Below are 20,281 nucleotides of genomic sequence, written 5' to 3' on the forward strand. Positions count from 1 at the left end.
TAAAAATCTGCCCTTATTGCACAGCAACTCTCCAGTGTTGCCATTAATCATTTGATTAAAATGTTAACATGAGCTAATTTCTGCCACATCAATATAGCAACTGTTTTCATTGTTTTTATATATGTTTATACAGCCTAGTTTTTCAAAGGCTGTATCTTGGGTGGAAGACGCTGGGCTGTGAGAGCTGCTGATTTTGCTGTCTCAAGGCAAATGTTAGGGTGTCAACTCGGCTGCAGCACAAAATTGCTTGTGATGGCACAGGTCAGCCAAGGAGCTACCTCCTGCTTCCTGAATGGTTGCAGAGATGTTCAGCAGCAAACACAAGTGCTCAGTGCAGTTCTATATGTATCGCTCTCCTTCCTTTCTTTGGCTTGCAGATATATTTCTGCTAGCAGGATTTGTGGGGTTTCTCTATGCAGAGAAATTTGGGGATGTGTCTATGCTGTCTCTCTTGGGGAAGTACAAGGCAGCATCACTGGCTCCCTTTGATGTTCCTCCATGCAAGTAGCCAGGATCTTATTTTATCTGACCCTCCTACAATGCCACAGCAGGCACAGACTCTGGTCTAGATTTCAGCTTATGCTTCAAATCTAGCAAAGCTTTAAAGGCAGACTAATTTCTCTAATCAGTGGGTCTATTCCATGTTCGTGTTGTCACTCTGACATTACAACCTGCAGCAAAAAACGTAGACAACCTGATCAATTATAGTATCGGAAACAGTGCTGTAGAGGAATAATCTCCCACTTAATTCCTGCAAAGACCGCAGACTCCTCAAGTGATCGTCATGATTAAACCACAACTCACTGTAATTTAATGTGTGGCCATAATTAAACTGCTGTGGAACATTTACATCTCAGCATCACAGCTGAAAACCTGCATGCTCCCCAGAGAAGTAACATCCATTGTAGCTGACAGAGGTGTCTGCAGCAGCACCTGATCCCCTGCCAACCTTCCTTAGCCCTGCCTCGATCAGCCAGACGAACTGCCCACCAAACGTCGAATTCCCAATACAGAGGAAGAGCACAAAGTCCTCTTCACTGTAAGAAGGCAAACATGGAAACTGCTTGTTACCTTCCCCAGAGCTTGCCCAAGGGGTTGTAGCTCATGCCAACTGCTTGCTGCTTGCAGTCCCTGCTGAACATCATCTTCACTGGGAGCACTCAGCTTTCCCTGAGAAAAGTAAGCTCTCCACAAGCAACAGCTTCAAATATCAGTGGGATGGAATCAGCTTCTCAACTTCTACAGGTGTATATGAAACAAAACACTGAGCTTCATCTTTCGGGGGCCTTTCTGAGATCTAGTATACCCCCCAAGATTACTCAGTTCTGGGCAGCTATTAATGGCCCCAACAGGGCTTTTTCAAAAGAAGGCTGCTACAGTATTTTAGGTTGCATTTTATTTTTGGAATAGTGAAAAGAATAGCGTGAGAATTAATATGCATCAACCAATACACAACCTAGTAAAACACAAAAATTGGAGCAGGAATAAAACAATTCTGGACTATTCACCCTGTCATTCAGTAAGTTTCACTGGCCTGGCACAAAGATTGACATCAGACCTCCAGCTGAGCTCTGCTAGGTGGCTGACATCCATCCAATATGAAACAGGAGCCATGGGTTTACCTACCAGAATTACAAACAATGCTGGTGCCACAAAAGCCCAGATTGCTCCATTCTCTAGTGAAAGCCAGCAGCTGCAGAGAAAAATAGAATGATTTTAGGTGAAACACATGGTCATTTAAATAGTAATGTTCTTAATTTAAAAAGAGACTAAGAGTGCAAAAAGACTCGTGAATTTTGAAAGCAAGAGACATGATAGGGCATCAATAAGAAGCTCCTTTTCCCCTCAGACTCTGAAGCAGGATCTCATTGTGACTTGTGTCTTGCATAGAGTCAGTGACAGCTATGTGCCCCAGCATGCCTTCAAATAGTATTAGGGGTGGAAAGACAGGAAAAAAAAAAAAAAAGGTTTTCTTTGCTGTTTGTTGCTCCTGTATCCTGTATCACAGACACTCCTTTCAGTGCTGTGAGCACTGTCATTGTAATGAGAGAAAAATGTAAGCCTTCCTGCTTTGCCTAGCTGGGGGTAAGGAAGAAGGCTGGAAAACATGCTGTCAGCTTGACGCTTCTTTCTTACAGCGGTAGGGATATAAACTATTTTACCGCACACAACAAATAACCCTGGTTCCCAAATGTTCACTTATATTGTGGTAGGATTGAATCCTATGGTATTTTCTCAGATAAATTTGCTTTTCCTTTTCCAACATAGAATTGGACTTTTTTATTTGATTTTATTTAACAATATCCATTCTAGATCTACAGATGCTTAACTGCAGTTTTCTTCTAAAGGTTAAAAATCTTTTATCAAAGATTATTCTCACTTTGTCAGAAATGCTTCAGTCCCTGCTTTACTCTGTGCGTGGGGTAAGCAGAGCTCACACTGAGTGCCCATTGTAGGAGGCAGTGACCTCTACAAGCAGGCAACCTCCCCTGCTCCTCAGCAGCAAGGTACAGAACTACAGCCCTTCTAAAAGATCTATGTGTTTTCCTCCCCACCATACTTTTCATCCTTATTGCACCTGGAATGAAACCATTTTCATACTCACTTGTCATTTTCTCCATAGCTGTCTAGGGATGATGTTGTGGAAATTACACAGATCACCAATGGGCACCCTGTGAAAAGACAAAGTTGGAAGCAACATTAGGAACAAAAGTGCAACTTCCAGTAAACCCTGCAAATTCAGCTAAATTTGCATGGACAACAGAACAGCTCAGAGCGATTTTATAATTAAGTCTAACTCAACATCCTTCTGCAGCTTTGTACTACAATATGTTTTAATCAATTAATGTTGGACAAACAAAATGACTTTTCAATAAAGCACTAGTTTAACAGGTTAACTGAATTAGTGCTAGTTTCACTGAGAATCAGAGTCCTTTTCCAGTTTGTTTTTTTTTTTAATGTAATTTCTCTCTCTTGCTATTTGAGCAGTGATATCCTGTGGAGCAGCATCAAGTTTATTTTTACCACTTTCCCCCAAGTAAGTGCACCTTGCTCAAGAATAAGGAAACAAACTAGGAAATGGAGATGAGTTTCTCACAGGGGTGCATGACTAGCAGGCAAGAAGGTAGAAATGGTGACATTCAGTTGTCTAGAGCATCACACGCAGGAGTGAGAGACAATTATGAATAGAGCAAAGCAAATCAAGATCCCATTCAGATGCCCAACCAAGATTTATTTTAATATAAATATGTAATAGCCCTGCAAGATTTCCGTGCTTAAAGTAGACATTTCCATATGGGTTCTGACAGTTCCAGTACGCGGCATCCTGGGAGGTGGAAGAGTGCTTTATGGGATTACACGGGAATTATACAAAGGCAGATAATTATGGTCCTGCTGCCAGGGGTAGTGGCATGCCGCTGGCCCTCAGTACCATGGTATCCTGTTGTGCCACTTTGGCACAGCTTTCCAGGCCAGGAGCTGGAAAAGAAGCGAGTTTTTTTTTTTTGCCAACAGTTCTGAACATAGTGCAACATCATCCCTTTAAATACTAAATGATTGTCTGTTAATTCCTGTATGATCTAATAAAACTTGAAGGTTTGGGTTTTTATCATCTTATGGAATTTAATAACCAGGTCCCAGACAGAGTATTATACACAATAGCTTGAAGTTTCAATTTTCTTTTAAATTCTTCAGGGTTTCTGCACAAGGTTTATACAAAATTATCTGACAAGTAATTTCTGCTTAATCTTACTAATTATACTCATAATCTTGTTAATTATCTTCGTAAAATTCTGCAAAACTTTCCTGTAATGGGAGAACTATAATTTTTGGAAGAAGTATTTTAGTTCTTTAATGACTATGGATAGAAACACCTTATATTTATAAAATGAGAAAGGTGCTCAATACTTAAGAAGCAGCACCTACAGGTATTGTTTAGTTGTCCTAGTTTGAAATACATTCTGCAGGGTGGTGTTTAACAATCCCAGAACTTGATTGTGCTCTCACATACTTGTCCAAATTAGGAATAACCCATTAGAAGCATATTTGTGTAAAAACTAAGCAAAGGCAAGATTTAAGTTCACTATTACATCTGTCTATTTAAGAAAGGAAAATCCCATATATATCTGGACAAAATCAGCAATAATCATATTCAACAGAGCAATAATACATTGACATAAACCCATCTGCTGAAGCTCTCTTTGCTGTGGCTATTTGAACTACCCTGGCTCTCAGGTATGCCTGCATCTATGATTCTCAATCAGCTCTCCAATTGCTGAGCAGAGACAACCTTGTTGATTGGCACTGTTTTTCTTCTGATGCCAGTTGTCTTCCTTTAGCAAGCAAGCTCTACCTACATGTCACAGAAGCAACAACACTTGTGCCTGACTAACTCTCCTTTATATTTCTAGTCTGCCAAAAGTTGGAAATTCAAAGGATTTAGTGTGATTCTTTGTCAATTTTAAATGGCAGTGAAGAAGAAAATTAAATGCAGAATTCCTTTGGAAGATAATAAAACTTATGACATAGAGCAGTCATCTGCATAAAAAGATGTGTTAAGACAGTGATAGTAAAATTTTGTGCACCTAAAGTGCAGCATTTGCTTTCTCTTTGCATTGACAGGATATTAAATGGTAGATGGCATTGGAAGCAACATCAAGGTTTTGTTACAGTGAAATTGAAGTATTTTTCCTTTAAGAAACAATCATTCCATAAATTCCAGGAAGGCTGAAAAAAAATGAGTTTAGCCTAAGGGGATCATAAGATTTATTTTGGACTGAAGAAATAATATGGATTATATATTATACACAAAAGTAAATGTATTTGCTTAATCTTTTGGCAGTAATAATTGCATAAGAGCTGTAAAGTTTAGTCTACCCCCATAACAGGTAATGTTAATGTTGTGCTGGCACTGGTTATCATCCATGAAAGAATTATGGTTACGGTTCTTCACTGTATCTGAATGTTTTCTCAGTTAGCAGATGCTACAAATATGCTCACCAACTCTATCCACAATCACCAAATTTATGATGCAATAGACTGTGCATTCCAGGGCACAGTATCAGATGAAAATGTTGCAGTACACCTTTCTGGCAGCTGATCTATGGCAGTGGTGTCATCTGTGTCTCTGTAGTCCCAGCACAATATGGAGTCACACTGAAATGGGGCAAAACATCCTACACACATCCCTGTGCTGCTGCAGCATGAGTTCTCCAGGTCCCCAAGCCAACTAATTTAAAGCTACCTTGCAAACCCAGCATCAAAATGCAGCCTGCAGAGTAGGCATAAACTCTGAATAGCTGGGCACAGGAAGCTCAATAACACATCCTTTTTCAGACAGATTTCTCTGTAAATTTAGCCCAAATACAGTCTGAAGTGCAAAGCCTAAAATGAACATCAGACAGGTTACCAGTTTCCCTCCTCTTCTTTGCATTAAACTTTATATCTAATCCATTTTGCTTTACATTTCTGAGGCCCTAATGGTAAATAAAATAGAAAATGCCTGTAAATCTGTGATCTCTGTTTTGAAAGCTTCTGTGTCATCTATACATAGGAAAAAAAAAAAAAAAAAAAAAAAAAAAAAAAAAAAAAAAAACGAACAAACAAACAGACGGGCTTTAGAAACTCTGAGGCAGACAGTTTGAAACAAGCAATTTTAAGACATTAATTCTGCAATGCTATATATGTAATTTATAGAGAAAGATGAAGATTAGACACTAATGAAAATATGTTTCTTTCCAACACTGAAAAGATCTATTTTACTTGATGGGGAAAAGTATATTCTCCCATCTGTTTTGTAGAAGTTAATTTTGTATGATTTTCTTTTCTTTTGCTATATTATACCTTATCTATGGAGAAGTCTATGATGACAGCAAATAACAAAGCTTAGATCTTTTGCCAGCTTGGAACAAAATCTCCATACTAAGGTGCTCCCCAAAGGAAAAGAAATTGCCAGGAATAGGTAAACAGGTTAAGGTCAAAGAGCTACAACAGAATCTCCAGTATCACAAACTATATCATCAGCATCCTGCAGATGGGTGGGTAGGTAACATATTATTATGATAATCTGTGTGGGTTATGGTGAATCACCAAGGCAACAGTATTTTTTTCCCAATCAATCTCAAGGTACTTAAGATAGTTTTAAAGGTAGAATATTATCACCTTCCTCAAATTTCTCTTCTTTTGAATTACAATTGCAGGCTTTAATGCAATTTCAGCAACCTTGGAACTAAAGATAATACCCACAACGTCAATCAACTCTACGTATTTGGTATCCTGTCTCTCTGATTACTGTTGAATTCATTTTACAGGAGTAATAACCCTCAGAAATCTCAGCAGATATTAGCAGATCAGTGATGGTCAGTGTGGAGTTCTTTGTTCCCATCTCCTGTCAACTTGTGCCTCAAGTTTCAACTTGTTATTTAATAGAGACATTTTTATATATGTACACAGAACAGATCTTCTGCTTAAATAAGAATAATGTGTCTGGGTTTTTAAATTCAGTACTGGAGTTTGATATTATTCCAGGAACTATGAGTTTGCAAAATTTAAATGCATTCACATTTCAAATAAAAGAATGAAAAAATGAACTATCTGTTTTGACTAACATGAGATGAGACATCCTTATCTCCAATTTCTTTCCACCTTTTTTTGGTCAGTGCAAGAATTAGCCAATCCAAACTGTAAAAAAAAACGTCCATTTTTATTAGATACTCTAATATTTATATCTGTTACAGTCTCAGGATGGCACAAGAATGCTTGACTTTTGACAGCTGTATTCAAGACAAATTTACCCTAATTTTTACAGCCAAACAAAATAATCTTAAGACGATTTTGTTAGCCTCTTTCCCCAGACTTGCAGAACTTAATATGTGGAAATTTTATGGGATCTATATATAAATTCTCTCTACTGTACTTTCATCAAGATCACGAAGGAGCAACCCAAAACTCTACTCAGTAGAGCACGAGCACATACTGCTGCTGAAAGCAGTACTGATACTTGATCTCTAATTAAACATTTCTGTTTGTATTCGGAGTAAATGTACTAATAAGAGAGAAAGCTGGGGACTGACAATAAAAAGAACTTATCAGTGCAGTGAGGCCTCCCTCCCCTGCTCCTCCTATTGATTTGCTAATTTAGGATCTGATCTGGCCTAGTGACATCAAAGAATTTACTGCAGTGGGATGAGGTTTAGGGACTATATGTATTAACATTTGATTAAGACCAACTCTCAGTAAGGCAAACTCAGATCATAAGATCACTCTTTTACATATGCTTCTGAATATAATCTTGTCTGATAGTGAAGAAAATAAAAGCAAGCAGCTCCTAAATGCTTACCCCATCCAATTCCGTAATAATATAAGTGCTTGCTCTCTTCTGACCCAAATACTTTGATCACCATACTGTAGAGATGAAATCCTTCCACCAGCATCCATGCAAAAGCACTCAGAAAGAAAAAATGAAGGAGAATGGCCAAGATCTTGCAAGGCAGCTAGATTAAGAACAACAACAACAAAACATATTACTTCTTTGTGATGCAGTCATATTGGTTTTGCAATTGTTTCTTTTTACATTTATGCTAAATCACTGGTGTAAAACATTCTTAAAGAACAAAGCACTAGAGGACTATTTTTCCAGAGCATTTTGAGATAGATTCAGAGTAAAAAATCCTTTTACCTTATCACAAACAACAACAAAAATCCATTGCCAGACATGCTGTGGAAAGCAAAACTGATTGCTTATTTGTGCATAAAGGATACTATTACTAAAGTATACACAATATTTAAAAATTAGAAATTTGCAGATTCAATACCTGTTGCTGAGTTTGTAGTAAACAAGAAAATGAGACAAGTGAAGGTATAGACACTGTGATGTACTCTGCTTCCTCTTCTATGATGTTCTTCATATTAAAAATAGGATAACACACAGGTTAAATCACATTGCATTCTAGTGTCTGTCTGTCCGGGTTAAAAATTCTGTACAAGTTTCTTATGCTCCTCTGTTAGCAACACTAATAAAAATTTTAAAAAATTACAGCAAGCTATAATTGGCTCTCAATTCCTGTGGTGGTCATCTAGGTTGCCTTCCTGCTTGAATTCTCAGTTACTGAGTCTGAAATATGCACCTGCTGTATGCAAAGCTATATTCGACAAGAACACACTTAGCAATTAAGGCAAAGAACTGAAATTCTTCTCCATAGGGTCCTTACAGACAGTTCAAATCCTCTGTGATAGACTTTTGGAGCACTATATGCCTGCCATCAAGATTCTGGCAATAAGAGCTAGTAGAGAAGTTTAATCAAAAGAAAAACACCATCAAGAAAGTAAGCCTACCCAGTGGAAACTGGACTATTTGCTTCAGTGTAAACTACTACATGTTTGAAATGAAATAAATGCTGCCCCAAAAGAGAGAGGAATGCCATGCCAAAGGCAATGCAGACAGAAGTAAAAATGTCCTCCTGAGTCCTGCTTACAGCCTTACTAGAGCCTGCTTTGGAAACGCAGCCTGGGCCTGAGGCCTAGCTTTTCCTTAAGGGCTGTCATAGCAGCTCTCCACAGTTAATCTTCAAAGAAATCCTTTCGAAGAGATCCTTACATCTCTTACAAGTCTCTTATCAGCCTACCTTGTAAAACAGTGAAAACTAACCCTTTCTTCTTCCCCACTCCTCACATATTCACACAGCACATTCTCCTTTCCCCCACTAATTGCTTTTCGAGGATGTCTCACCACAAGTGGTTTCCCTCATCATACGGTAATTGAACAGATGTGACTGCCGATGATCTTACCACACAACAACATTATTTGGTTTGCTTTCAGTTAAGGTACATTTTAAACATGTTCTTGGAATGTGTCCCAGCTTTATTTGATTTTTGCGGCTGGTAGCATACTGATGGTGGCCATTCTGCTTTGTAGCTGTAACATCCGTACTATGACACCTCCACAATTTTGGAGGAGTTGCTTGCATGTGGTCCACAGAAAGATTCTTTTGTCTTCTTCAAGGATTTCCTTTCTCACCTGAACAAGTCACAGTAAGCTAACCAGTCCGGGGGAGCCTGTGTGCTGAGGAAGCATTACCAGCAGAAACCAGTTTGTTGCCACAGTGGTCTTCAAGGTACTAATCAGTAGCTTCCTTTGATGTGTTAGTTTAGCTGGTCTGTGGTGACATATTTTTTTTTCTTTTTGTTGATAGTTTGGTACTTTGTAGGCTACTGAAAATTAAAACGTCGGAACTTTGCTAGTATAATAAAAATTGAGGCCTTCCAGTAAATTCTCAATTTTACTCAGCTAGTTCTGTGCTAGTAGAGGGACATTCTGATGCAAATCCCCTGTGATTACATGTTTTAAAAAGCAATAACTTTAGTTTAAATTCATGTAAGTGAGATCTGTAAGTGCTTTTGTATTTCAAAAGGTTTGGTAACATAAAACTAAACCAGACTTGCTTATTGACAAAAACAGTAAAAACATTTCCAGTTAATTTCATCATATGGCCATGAAATCTATTTTAATTCCTTTTGATTTCTACCAAAAGATTAGTCCACAAAAATATAAATGCAACATAAAAATGACTTGCAAGCTACTCTTGTCAAATGGATACTTTCAATTTTTTTGAGTAGCCAAGCAATACACATCACAAAACACCAGAAAAATAAAAATAAGCACAGTTGCAGGAGGCTGGTCTGTACATAATTTTGCATAATACTCATTCCACATTTATGCCTTACTTACTACTTTGAAAACATTCTCAAATGACAAAATTACCTTCTTGAAAGAGGCATTGCAAAGCTGAGATAATGCACATTAAAAACAACTAGGTGACTGTATCATAGGATGCATGCTACGTATAGTAGGATACTTATAGAAAGACAGATCTTACTACTGTTATTCCTACACTTGACTAATTGTGGGTCTGTGTAAATAGAAAATTCAGTCCAGCTAGTAGCAAAGCCTGTCATGCTATAGTTGTTGAGAAAGTAAAGCGGTCTCTCAGAAATGCCTCTAAGAAAATAATATTAATTTGTTCATTGAGGACAGTCTTAAAAGCAGGTAGGTAAATTTTCTTGTATTTTCTAAATTCAATTTCTAATAGTGTTTTCATTTTGAGTTGCAATTTTATTGCATTTTTAAAAAGCACACTGAAAATGTCCTTCCCTGCAGTCTATATGCTATGCTGATACACAGTCTTGAAATTCTATAGATATCTATAGCACAAACAAAAGAAGTTCATTTTGTTTCTCCAACTACTGATATTAGGAATCAAGAATTTCTATTAAAAAAAAAAAAAAATGTTCCTGAATGTGTTAGGAAGATCAAGGTCCTATTGTGGAAGTTGAGTTTTGTGGTTAGTAAGTTAAACATTGATCCAAAAGGAAAAACGCAGTAGTATAAATTGCAAATGATTAAAGAATACATCTGAAATTAACAGGAAAATACTGCATGCTGTATCTGGAAACAAAACCTAAATATCCCTAGAAATAGAGATGGCAAAAGGATGGAGAGTCTAAAGACAGTCATGTAAGAAAATGATGTGAGCTCAAGGTCTGTTTATTCAATGCCATTCCTTATTGTACTGCATTTCCTCAAGCAGACTGGTAGCACCTGTCCTCTCAAGCAGAGCACTTATAAACTGTTTAGCACTAAATATACCCACCTTTGGCAGAAGGAGAAGATTAAGTACACCTTCTAGCATACATACTGCCTCCCTCTTTTTGTAAACTACCATTTAGCAGTCCAATTACAGCAGCAATTAACGGTATTAAAACTGATGTCCAAGCTAGTGAGAACAGAGCATTCAGAAACAAGTACACGAGACTAATAAAAGGATGAATCACAAGACTCCTGATCCCTAGAGGTTATAACAATAAAAATAAAAGTGCAGTGGATACATACTTCATGCTTTTCAGCTTCAAGATCTTTACAGTATTCTGCCATACAATTATTGCTGTTACAGAGGAGATAAGGCTGAAATATCCAGGGACTCTCTGAAACGTTTAACTTTGGAAAGCCTATTGCATAAAAAGGCTTGCTTTCTGTGAGCTATGGTTTTAAAGGAGAAAAAGTATTCATAGTGGTAAACATAGTGGCCAATTCACACCAAAATATAATCACATGGAAAAGATCACTGGTTGGAGAACCAGCCCCTCTGGATGTAAATAAAGGCAGGCTCAGAGAGCTTCCAATTATGGTTTCCCTATAGGTAAACATATAAGAAATTAATACAAGTTTTGATGTTACATGAATTTACCTACACCACTTCCAAAAGAAGTACCTGATACGTTTTGTCTGGTTTCATAAAAAACAATTTCAATATAAGTGAAGTTAGTTTTGAAGAGGTTTAAGAGACATTAAAATATGCACCTGTTAAACTGCAACATAAGTCAATGTGAGTGCTTCACAAGCTTAGCTACCTGTTCTCAACTGAACAAGCGAATGTCAGTGTAAACAGGGCATGCTATAAATGCAGGTGGACCCTGGGATAGGACTCTGAAGAATATGAGCTCTACCAATATCCAACTAAAAGCAGGAAATGCAACTAGTACTTTGTAGTATTTAAAAAGGCTGGAGGTGATGCAGACTTGATAAGGTGTAAAGAAGCTTTTACAGCTTATCAGAAGTGGTTCAGCTGGATTGTTTGAAAATCTGGATTGGCTACAAAAAGAGAAACTGTGACAATAAAACACCTCTTATGCCCAGGGAACATTTATTGCCCTCCAACCTATGTTCTTTCAGCAGAATGTTAGCTCTATACTTACTTAGAGAGGATTATTTTAATACCTGCTTTACTTTGTCTTCAGGTTTAGGTTGCATCCTTTGTTGCTCTCCACTGTCTCAATTTCATCTTTCATATAAACCATTCCCTATTATTTTCCCCCTTGCACATTATCTTAACTCAGGACCTACCTGGATGTTAGGGTTGTTCATACCTGGAGGAGTACAAACTTACATAGAGTTTGTACATCCTCATGTAATAATAGCCTATGTAAAAGCAGACATTATTTATAAACTTAACAGAAGCTCAAGGTATCCCATTTGAGATGAATATATATTTAAGTAGCTTTTGTTTTGGTAAAATTAAAAGTATGCAAACCTCTTACTAAGAATGAGAATAATAAAAGATTAGTAGAAACTCCTTTTTACTTGTCCAAAATAATATAGAGCAACAGCTGACCAGAGAAGCAGCCAAGTTTTGCCCATTACACTAACAGAACATGCTGGAAGATTATTTGAAAATCAGTTTTTGTTTCTGCCTTTTTCAAGTGGGACATTACATCAACAGATCTTATGTGATTTAAAATAGCATTTTTTATTCCTATTTTTTAACAGTGGAAACAAATCATTTTCACTAGTGTGTAATACAGTTACCTTGGCATACTCATCTTAATTGAGTCTAATTAATGTTTTAGGTGCCAATTCTGATGGTTTAGACCATGGCACTCTGCATAAGAATTCCCACCTACAGTAGATCTATAAAATCAGTCTGTAATTTAAAGTTCAGGACGTCATGATATGGCAGAAAATGCCTAAACTTGCTTAAAGCTTAAGTTCCAGGTAAGCAATATGAACATGTATGTCATTTGCTTAAATAGTTGCCCGAGTTGCCTAGGAAGTATACATGTGCTTTGTAGTACTGAAGATCTTGGTTTAAACTCTTAATAAAACCTAGAGGCAATGCTTTCTGCCACCTCTGGCTAAGTAAGCAATGCTTACCGTACCTTTCTCATTGATTATGACTCAGGTCAAATAAACATGAATGATATTTTTAAAATATCTGAATTTCCAGAGATCATGAACAATAAATCTGCTATTCAAAACAATAGCATATTCTACCACATAAACAAAACTTCATGAACAACAACAACAAAAAGACCTTCTGTTTTGCTGACCAAGAAAGCAGAATAAATTTTGAAAGTTTCACCAGGAAGCTCATTACCTACCAGCAAGAATAAGATGACTTTTTAAAATGAAGAAAAAAAAAAGGGTGGGGGTGGGGGAGGAAAGAAAGAAAGAAAAATCAATCACCTAACAGAAATACAAATGAACTACCACCCTACCTAAATACAAAATCCATACAACCTTCTCCAATACAGAATTGTTTTGCAAACAGACATGGACAGATACTATTATAACAATACTGAACTCACAGAAAGCTTTATCCAGGTTGTGAAATGGCATTTTTGGCGAAGGCATGTTAAAAATGGGAGATCTCACCTGCAACAGACACTTTCTTGCATGCAGCATTCATACCATGCAGATGCCTTGCAAAAAACACAGCCATTCTCTGTCTTACACTTACCGTTCCAGGGCTGAACTGAAAACTGGTGAGAAGCAGGATCTGAGCTACCAGAACAGCAAAGGACAGATTCGCATGGATATGATAGCGCTGGTTGCGGATGGTGCTCACAGACCTGGTAGAAGACAGAAATACACATTAATAAGATGGTATTCTAAGAAACATGAACACATTTATGATTTATCAGAAAGCATTTTGTTTGGCTTTTGGTCTCTTGCCCTGGTGGGGTTATCACAATGTCTTCTCAGCACTTTTTCTGCCAGAACTGACTGGTATCTACCTGGTTTCTTGTTTACTCTGCAACCATCCTGAAGGCAGCAGCAATCTGATTTGCACATTAACTAGCTCTGCTAATGACTTGTGATGGAATATTAGCAAAGGGCTTGATTCTGAATGGTGCTGAGCTGTCAAGGAGGGACATCAGATCTGCACTTCACAGAAAATATTCAGCACCTTGCACCATCTATCCTAGACTGTCCCACAAAGTTTCCATTTGTATTTTGTTGAGATTTGCCTGTATTCAAAATAAGTGAACTTGAAATGGATCCCGTTATAATTTTGACTTTACCAGTGCCACTTCTTAGCACAAGAAATATAGCTGCTTACACATATGGGCAATGCCTGTCTTGATGGAGTACTGACCATGATTACAACATTATATGAACCTTGTCTCTCTTGTCTTTACAAAAGCTGGCAGGAAATCTGACAAGGACATGGTTTCCTGGCAGCCTTCTGACCTTTTGCTTCTGTACTCATCCAGAAATAGGAAGTAAAAACCAAAAACATATATCTGAACATTTCAGGCCTTTTGCATAATTTTATTATTTTCTTTAAAATATAGAATAGTGGTAATGACTACAAATTTTCTCTTTTGATCCATGCTGCCTGCCAGTTCCTACTGGCAGTTTTAATTGTTTTGGGAGACCTGGACCGTTTGGCTGCGTGAATGGCAGTGCTTCCTCTGCACAACAGTACCCACTCCCATCTTTTCACTGCATCACGCTGCATAGTGATGATTTTTGCAACAGCTGGTGATACATTGTGCACGACCCCTTCAGCAGGATGATACAGAGTCAATGATGCAGATGATGGCTTGCTATCATCCCTGCTCTTCCAGTGCTGTTTCTGCCAGAGTTCCATTAGAAGGGAGTGAAGAGGGAGTCTAAAAAACGCATCAATGTCCCAAAAGTAACCCAGAGACAGGTTGCACTGCTTGGTGCCAGTGGCTTTCTAACAAGGAGCTTTATGTGGTCACAAACTGGAGCGTCATTGCCCAGAAGGCAATCAGGACTGCCCCCCTGAGAAGCAGCCGTCCTTGCCAGGATGCAGAGTAGCAAAGAACTTGCCAGATTCCTCTCCACTTACCTCATGATCAGCTAACACTGCATTGCAAAATCTCACTTCAGCTGTCTAATGAGGCCCCGCTCTCCAGTGAAAACCTAATCAAATTATTTTTTATTGGCAGTTTGAATGATTCTGTATGTAGGTGGGGTGCTTAACACTGTGATAGCTGGGTCCAAACTCTCTTTCCAAGTGTGCTGTTTGCCTCCAATTTCTCAAGGAGTTTTCAGCCCAGCTGCAGCAGTATCAGCTTCTTTTGCTCATTTTCCTTTCTAAACACTCTAACAATAAGTTTTGCGCTCAAGACAAAAATGGAGCAGATCATTCCCCTTAGCCTAAGTATGTCAATAGCGCAATGCCAGATAGGCAGACATCGGACTTGTTTAGATTGGATTTTGCCACACATTGCACACTTAATCCAAGTATGACCAACACAGATCTTGAGACTTGGAAATAAGTCTTTTGGAATAAACAAACATTGCAATCAGTTTATTGGGTTTCAGCAAACCCTTTTTCCTAGAAACTGGCCTCTTAACAGGACATTCAAAAGACATGCTTAGGCACAGAAATCAAAACTTGAACTCCTGAGTAGGAAGAACATGGTTTAGTGCTTAACAAGAAAGGAGACAGGAATCACATTCCTTGTTAAGATCCCAATCTGCTGCGCAATCTTGGATGAGTTATTTCACCCCTTGTCAGATTTTCTATTTTTTAAACAGAAACCTCTATAAAAGCTTTTTTTGCTTTTTTTTTTGCTTTTTTTTTGCTTTATTTTTTTTTTCCAGAAATGTTTGTATCAAGCCTAGCTGGGCCTCAAACTCAGCTGTCATTACTCGAACATAAACAGGCAAAGAAGCCGTAAGTGCCCACAGCAAAAACCTTCCCAGTGCAGAAAGCACAGCAAAGGGGTTGCCGTATTACAGGTGTGAGGATGCAGGGATCTAGAGGATTTAAACACGAGAGAGAGTGAATTTCACACTTCCTATAGTGTCCTTCATCCTCCTAAAGGAACACATTAGTAAACTCACCCAACAGAGAACAGCAAGATACTTGAAAATAAATGTGGGTTATATGATGCAGTTGTAGCCAATCCTTACAAAACAGAAATGAGGCATCTAATGTTGACTGAGCCTTCCTGTCTAGGCACACCTACATGGCTTATAAATACACTGCCTTACAGAAAAGATGGTTGCAAAGCAGAAAGAAGTACTGCTCATTTCACTCCGAGCAATTCCAAGAAATATCTAGTGGGGAGAGTGGGTGTGATCCTGCAGTCCTTGCTGATAGCCTTGAGCTCCTGATCAAACACTCTACAGCCTCCTTACAAGATTCCTGAATTATAGCAAAACATGGACACTAAAAAAAAAATAAATTAAAAATCTAAAAATCCCACATAGCATGGAAATAGCTTGCTATATAGAGACCACTCAATTTCGGGAAATTAAAGTAATTAAGAAATAACCAACCATTACAAATACATGTGCAGAATCTAATTAAGGAAGGTTGTAGAATTAATAGCCTTTGTTTTATTCTGAGCACCTAAACGGATCCAAATCAGTGGCTTGAAATGCATTGTTCGGCTTTTCTGCATCAAAGTTCTCAGCAGGTATTAGGTTAAAATCACTTACGACAACACAGCAAATGTGACCAGCGTGATCGTCAAGCAGAAGATGGACAGAGCACAGCCGATGTAAGTGATGGAGGAGAGGGCCACCTGGTGTTCTCTCGTTAGCTGTACACAAATGAGAAGGAAAAAAAAATCAAACAAACAAAAAACAACCACTATTAGGTGATTTGTTACATTACAGAACCATAGGTCAGCTGCCCTGCACGAAGCTTTTCCTCTTCCCTTGTCCCCATATATAAGGGGTTCATGATCATTCACTGCTGTGTCTGATGTGCAAAATGAAGAGCTGTCTGAACTGTCAGTTGCACAGCCAGGGCATCCACATGCCTGTGGCATTTTGGTTCCCTCTTGCATTTCATAAGTCAGTATTTCCTCAAAACAAGCTAGCTCCTCCACTGCTGTGATAGCATCAAGCCTGAGATTAGAGCAGTTTATTGGGCTGCACAAACAATGTCAGCAATGGGATATTTCACAGCTCGCGGGGCACTTTGCTAATGCTCTCACACTGCAATAATTTACATCGTTGTGCAAATACCAGAAGTGCTTCACAGCAGTGAGAACTGACAAACCAAGATAACCCATAAATCACAGGCCATTTATAGCCCACTTGTTTTGTTTAATGTATCATGTTTTCAGTGCCTGTTGAAGGAGGTGGACTAACATCTACAGAATGGAAAACCAGAGAAAAGACCCAGCAAGAGCAGCCAGAGTGTAAACCTCTATGTTCAGCCTCTGTTTTTATGTACAGGCACCTTTTGTAGAATAATTCAATCTTCATGAACATTTAGTCTGTGACTCTACAGTACCCACTACTAGGATATATGTTAAAACCTGGAGAGATTCAAAGGGGGAGGGACATTTTGTTTTGTCTCTTCATCCTAACTTGATCAGAAAGTGTGCTTTAATTTTCCATGCAAGTTCACATACAAAAATGACAAAAAAGCCACACCTAACAAAGGCAACCAGACAGTATTAATATATAATAAGTAGAACAGAACTAGGCAGGAAAAAGCTTTCTCATCTCAGAAGAATTTTCAAACATATCTCCTGACTTGAATTTTGATAGAGCTGGCATTTTCATAAACTAAGCATCTGAAAACAAATATGTGGTCAATCCAAAAGTTTTGTTTATTATTACTATTATTATTTTATTTTATTTTTTGAATTGCTATGCTTTTCTTTCAACATTTATTCACTATGCATTTAATTCCTGGCTGAAAACTCATTCAGAATATTTATTAATTCAAAAAAATACTGAAAGAACCAATATATTTTCCTTTTAATTTATTTATTTATTCTACAGTAAATCTGTCTAATATAAATAATCCATCCTCACAGTTTCGGATTTTACATTATTTCCACAAACACAATATAATTTCCTGCCACACAAAGTATTTCATCAAAGATTATTGACCCCAGCAGTTCTACTGATAAATTTCCCCTTAAAATTCCTTTTAAAGGAGAGAAATGAATGCCATGTGTTTCTGAAGAAAATAATAGTAATAGTAATAGTAATAGTAATAGTAATAGTAATAATAATAATAATAATAATAATAATAATAATAATAATAATAATTTCATATACAGATAAAAATGATACACTGTATATGCCCATTTTTCCTGTAATTATCCACTAACAGTACAGCTCACGTGCAGTCAGTTTCACAGCAGAACCGATTCTGGCTCTCCCAGCAACCTGAGCACTATCAAGCAATGCAGCAGCAGCGCTGAAAGACAACTGTTGCTATGGTGTTACAGTTCCTAGGAAATATGATGCAGCTCTTTTTTTCTCTTTTTTTTTTTTTTTTCCTCTTTCAGCCAAAGACACATTTCTTGCCCCTGACTTGGATAGCATCAATTACAGAGACAAAAGAGTTCTGTATGCTGGACCAGCCTAAAAGGTCCACTTGATTTCTACGAAAGAGCTTCTGTCTCTCATCATTGCCCAGAAAAGCCATGTATAGCTTTCACAGATTGTTCCTGAAATAGGAATAACTTCCATGGTAAACTAGACAGTTTTGAAATGATTTCCTCATCAGGGATATTCACGTCCAAAATGTGTGGACCTCATTTCCTGATTGCTCTGATACACATCCATTTCTCTTGCTACGGTTGATATGCAGTTCTCCAGAGGGAGGAGGGGAGCAGAGGAAACTTTCCCAGCTTCTAGTCACCCTGAAATCAGAATTTCTCATCAATTCAAGGCTTGCTTTCACTCTTTTCACTCCCAACACCTGCAGCCAGAAACTCTCCTTACAGAGGTGAAAGCTGCTCAGCACTCATTTCAATTTCCACTGGTCTATCACAGTGTTTCCATTGGCAAAGGCGGATAATGTCTGCTAAGGAAATGTCTTATGATTACATGCAAGGACAGAAGATGCAGGGGACCCATCTAGTGGAAACAGGCAAAAATCAAAAGCTTTTCTTTTTCCATTATACATGAAAAAGAAGATAATAATCACACAGACATCCTTTTCTATCATAACTAACTAATTTCTACCATAACGAACATGCCTCTAAGAAAGTAGCTTCTCTGGGCTTTAGCCCAGTCTTCCTCTAGAAAACCCTGCAGGGCAAGACAAGGCATGAGTCAGGCACTCCCAGGTGGAGCCCCTATTAGTTGGAAACTGCAAAGAAAAAAAACAAAACACAACACTCCTAAACAAAACATAAAAAAGCCATTCAAACCTAAAATAACTTACATAGGTACCCACATCTGTGAACCGGAAATCACTCTTGCCTCTGGTAAACATGACCAAAATCTGACAATGCTGATGAATGATTTTCTTAAATCAATACCCCCATCTGTATGCTAACAACTGTTTCAAAAGCAACATCACTGAAGTTCACATTATCATCTTGCCTGGTGTGAGGGACAAAAATCTTGTAGGTAGTTCTGAATCGTTTTTTATTAAGAAAAAGGTAGAGCCCTCTGATAGCTGTTCTCAAACTGAACTGTCAGGTTGGAGTTGCACCAGAGAGCAGTCCCTGCTCATATAGCCTCCCTCCACTGCAACCAACTCCTTTTTGTGGATGATATCTGTTGTAAGGAATACAGCACAAAGAGGCCTGGAATGATTCCCAGCAAGTGCAGCCTCATTTCTAAAGACAGGTATATGATGGGGAAGAGAAGAGAACCTGTACTTAAAATACCAGGTCTCTACTAACTCCTCACAACCCAGCTGTTACACCACAGCTATATGGTGTGTGTCTGTGCTCACACTATATGCATGCAGTTTTTGTAGAAATACCTGGACTGACAAAACGTGGGGCCTCATCAATTCAGAAAAAAAAAAATCCTATAAATCCCAGTGCTCTGATAGGAGCTGATTTCATCTCACCTCTGCTTGTCTATTTGCAGTTTTTCTGACTTAGTTCATGACATGGAATACAAGACAGTAATTTGGGATGATCTTGTAGTCAGCACAAAAATGCTAATCAGGCTGTAATGTTATTACTAAAGAAAATAGCATTAAAGAGTAGCAAATAAAACATTGAGCAATCTGTGAGGTAGTCCCATGAGGATGATTCTCACTCTTGTCCCAATCTACATTAAATTATTCTTTGCTTCTAAAAGATTTTGTTTCTTTGAGGGTATAAGGCCTTCTTCTAAAGTCTGCAGCAAGCTGAAACACTAGGAAACAAGCTCACGCAGACATGAGTGTTAGTAATCATGAACACTATAAAAGACGGATGTTTCTTTTTTTCAGCTTTGAGAAACACTTAAATCAAAAACTCATACTCCATATAAAACTCCCACCCTTTTAGTTTAGCCTGTGACAGCCTTTACCTTGCAAGTGTCACTGATAATGTGGACAAAGATCTGACAGATTCAGCAGTTACACCCATCTAAAATATTATAGTCTATTGTCTTACCCTACTTCTAACTCATAAAAGAAGTTAGTACATTGCTCAACAATTTTATTTTGGAAACTCATAGGCAACCGGATCCTGGAAAGACACCAGAACAGACTTCAAATGTATATTTTTCTTTTATGATGTTGTTAATAACAAGAAAACGAGTGAC

General features: G+C 38.0%; 1 protein-coding gene across 2 annotated transcripts in view; it reads right to left on the reverse strand.

Annotated features, from left to right (window-relative positions):
- Positions 1-20,281, reverse strand: part of ADGRD1 (adhesion G protein-coupled receptor D1) — a 160,709-nt gene that overhangs the window by 38,329 nt on the left and 102,099 nt on the right. For both annotated transcript variants that reach the window (XM_082774387.1, XM_082774386.1), the window contains 5 exons: positions 16,256-16,359; positions 13,290-13,401; positions 7,337-7,490; positions 2,606-2,672; positions 1,627-1,693 (listed from right to left, as the gene is read on the reverse strand). In XM_082774387.1, coding sequence (XP_082630513.1) covers positions 1,627-1,693; positions 2,606-2,672; positions 7,337-7,490; positions 13,290-13,401; positions 16,256-16,359 — 504 coding nt within the window. The remainder of the gene's footprint in view (positions 1-1,626; positions 1,694-2,605; positions 2,673-7,336; positions 7,491-13,289; positions 13,402-16,255; positions 16,360-20,281) is intronic.

This window comes from Aythya marila, assembly GCF_965140915.1.
Source record: "Aythya marila genome assembly, chromosome: 17".
In the NCBI taxonomy this organism is placed as follows: domain Eukaryota; kingdom Metazoa; phylum Chordata; class Aves; order Anseriformes; family Anatidae; genus Aythya; species Aythya marila.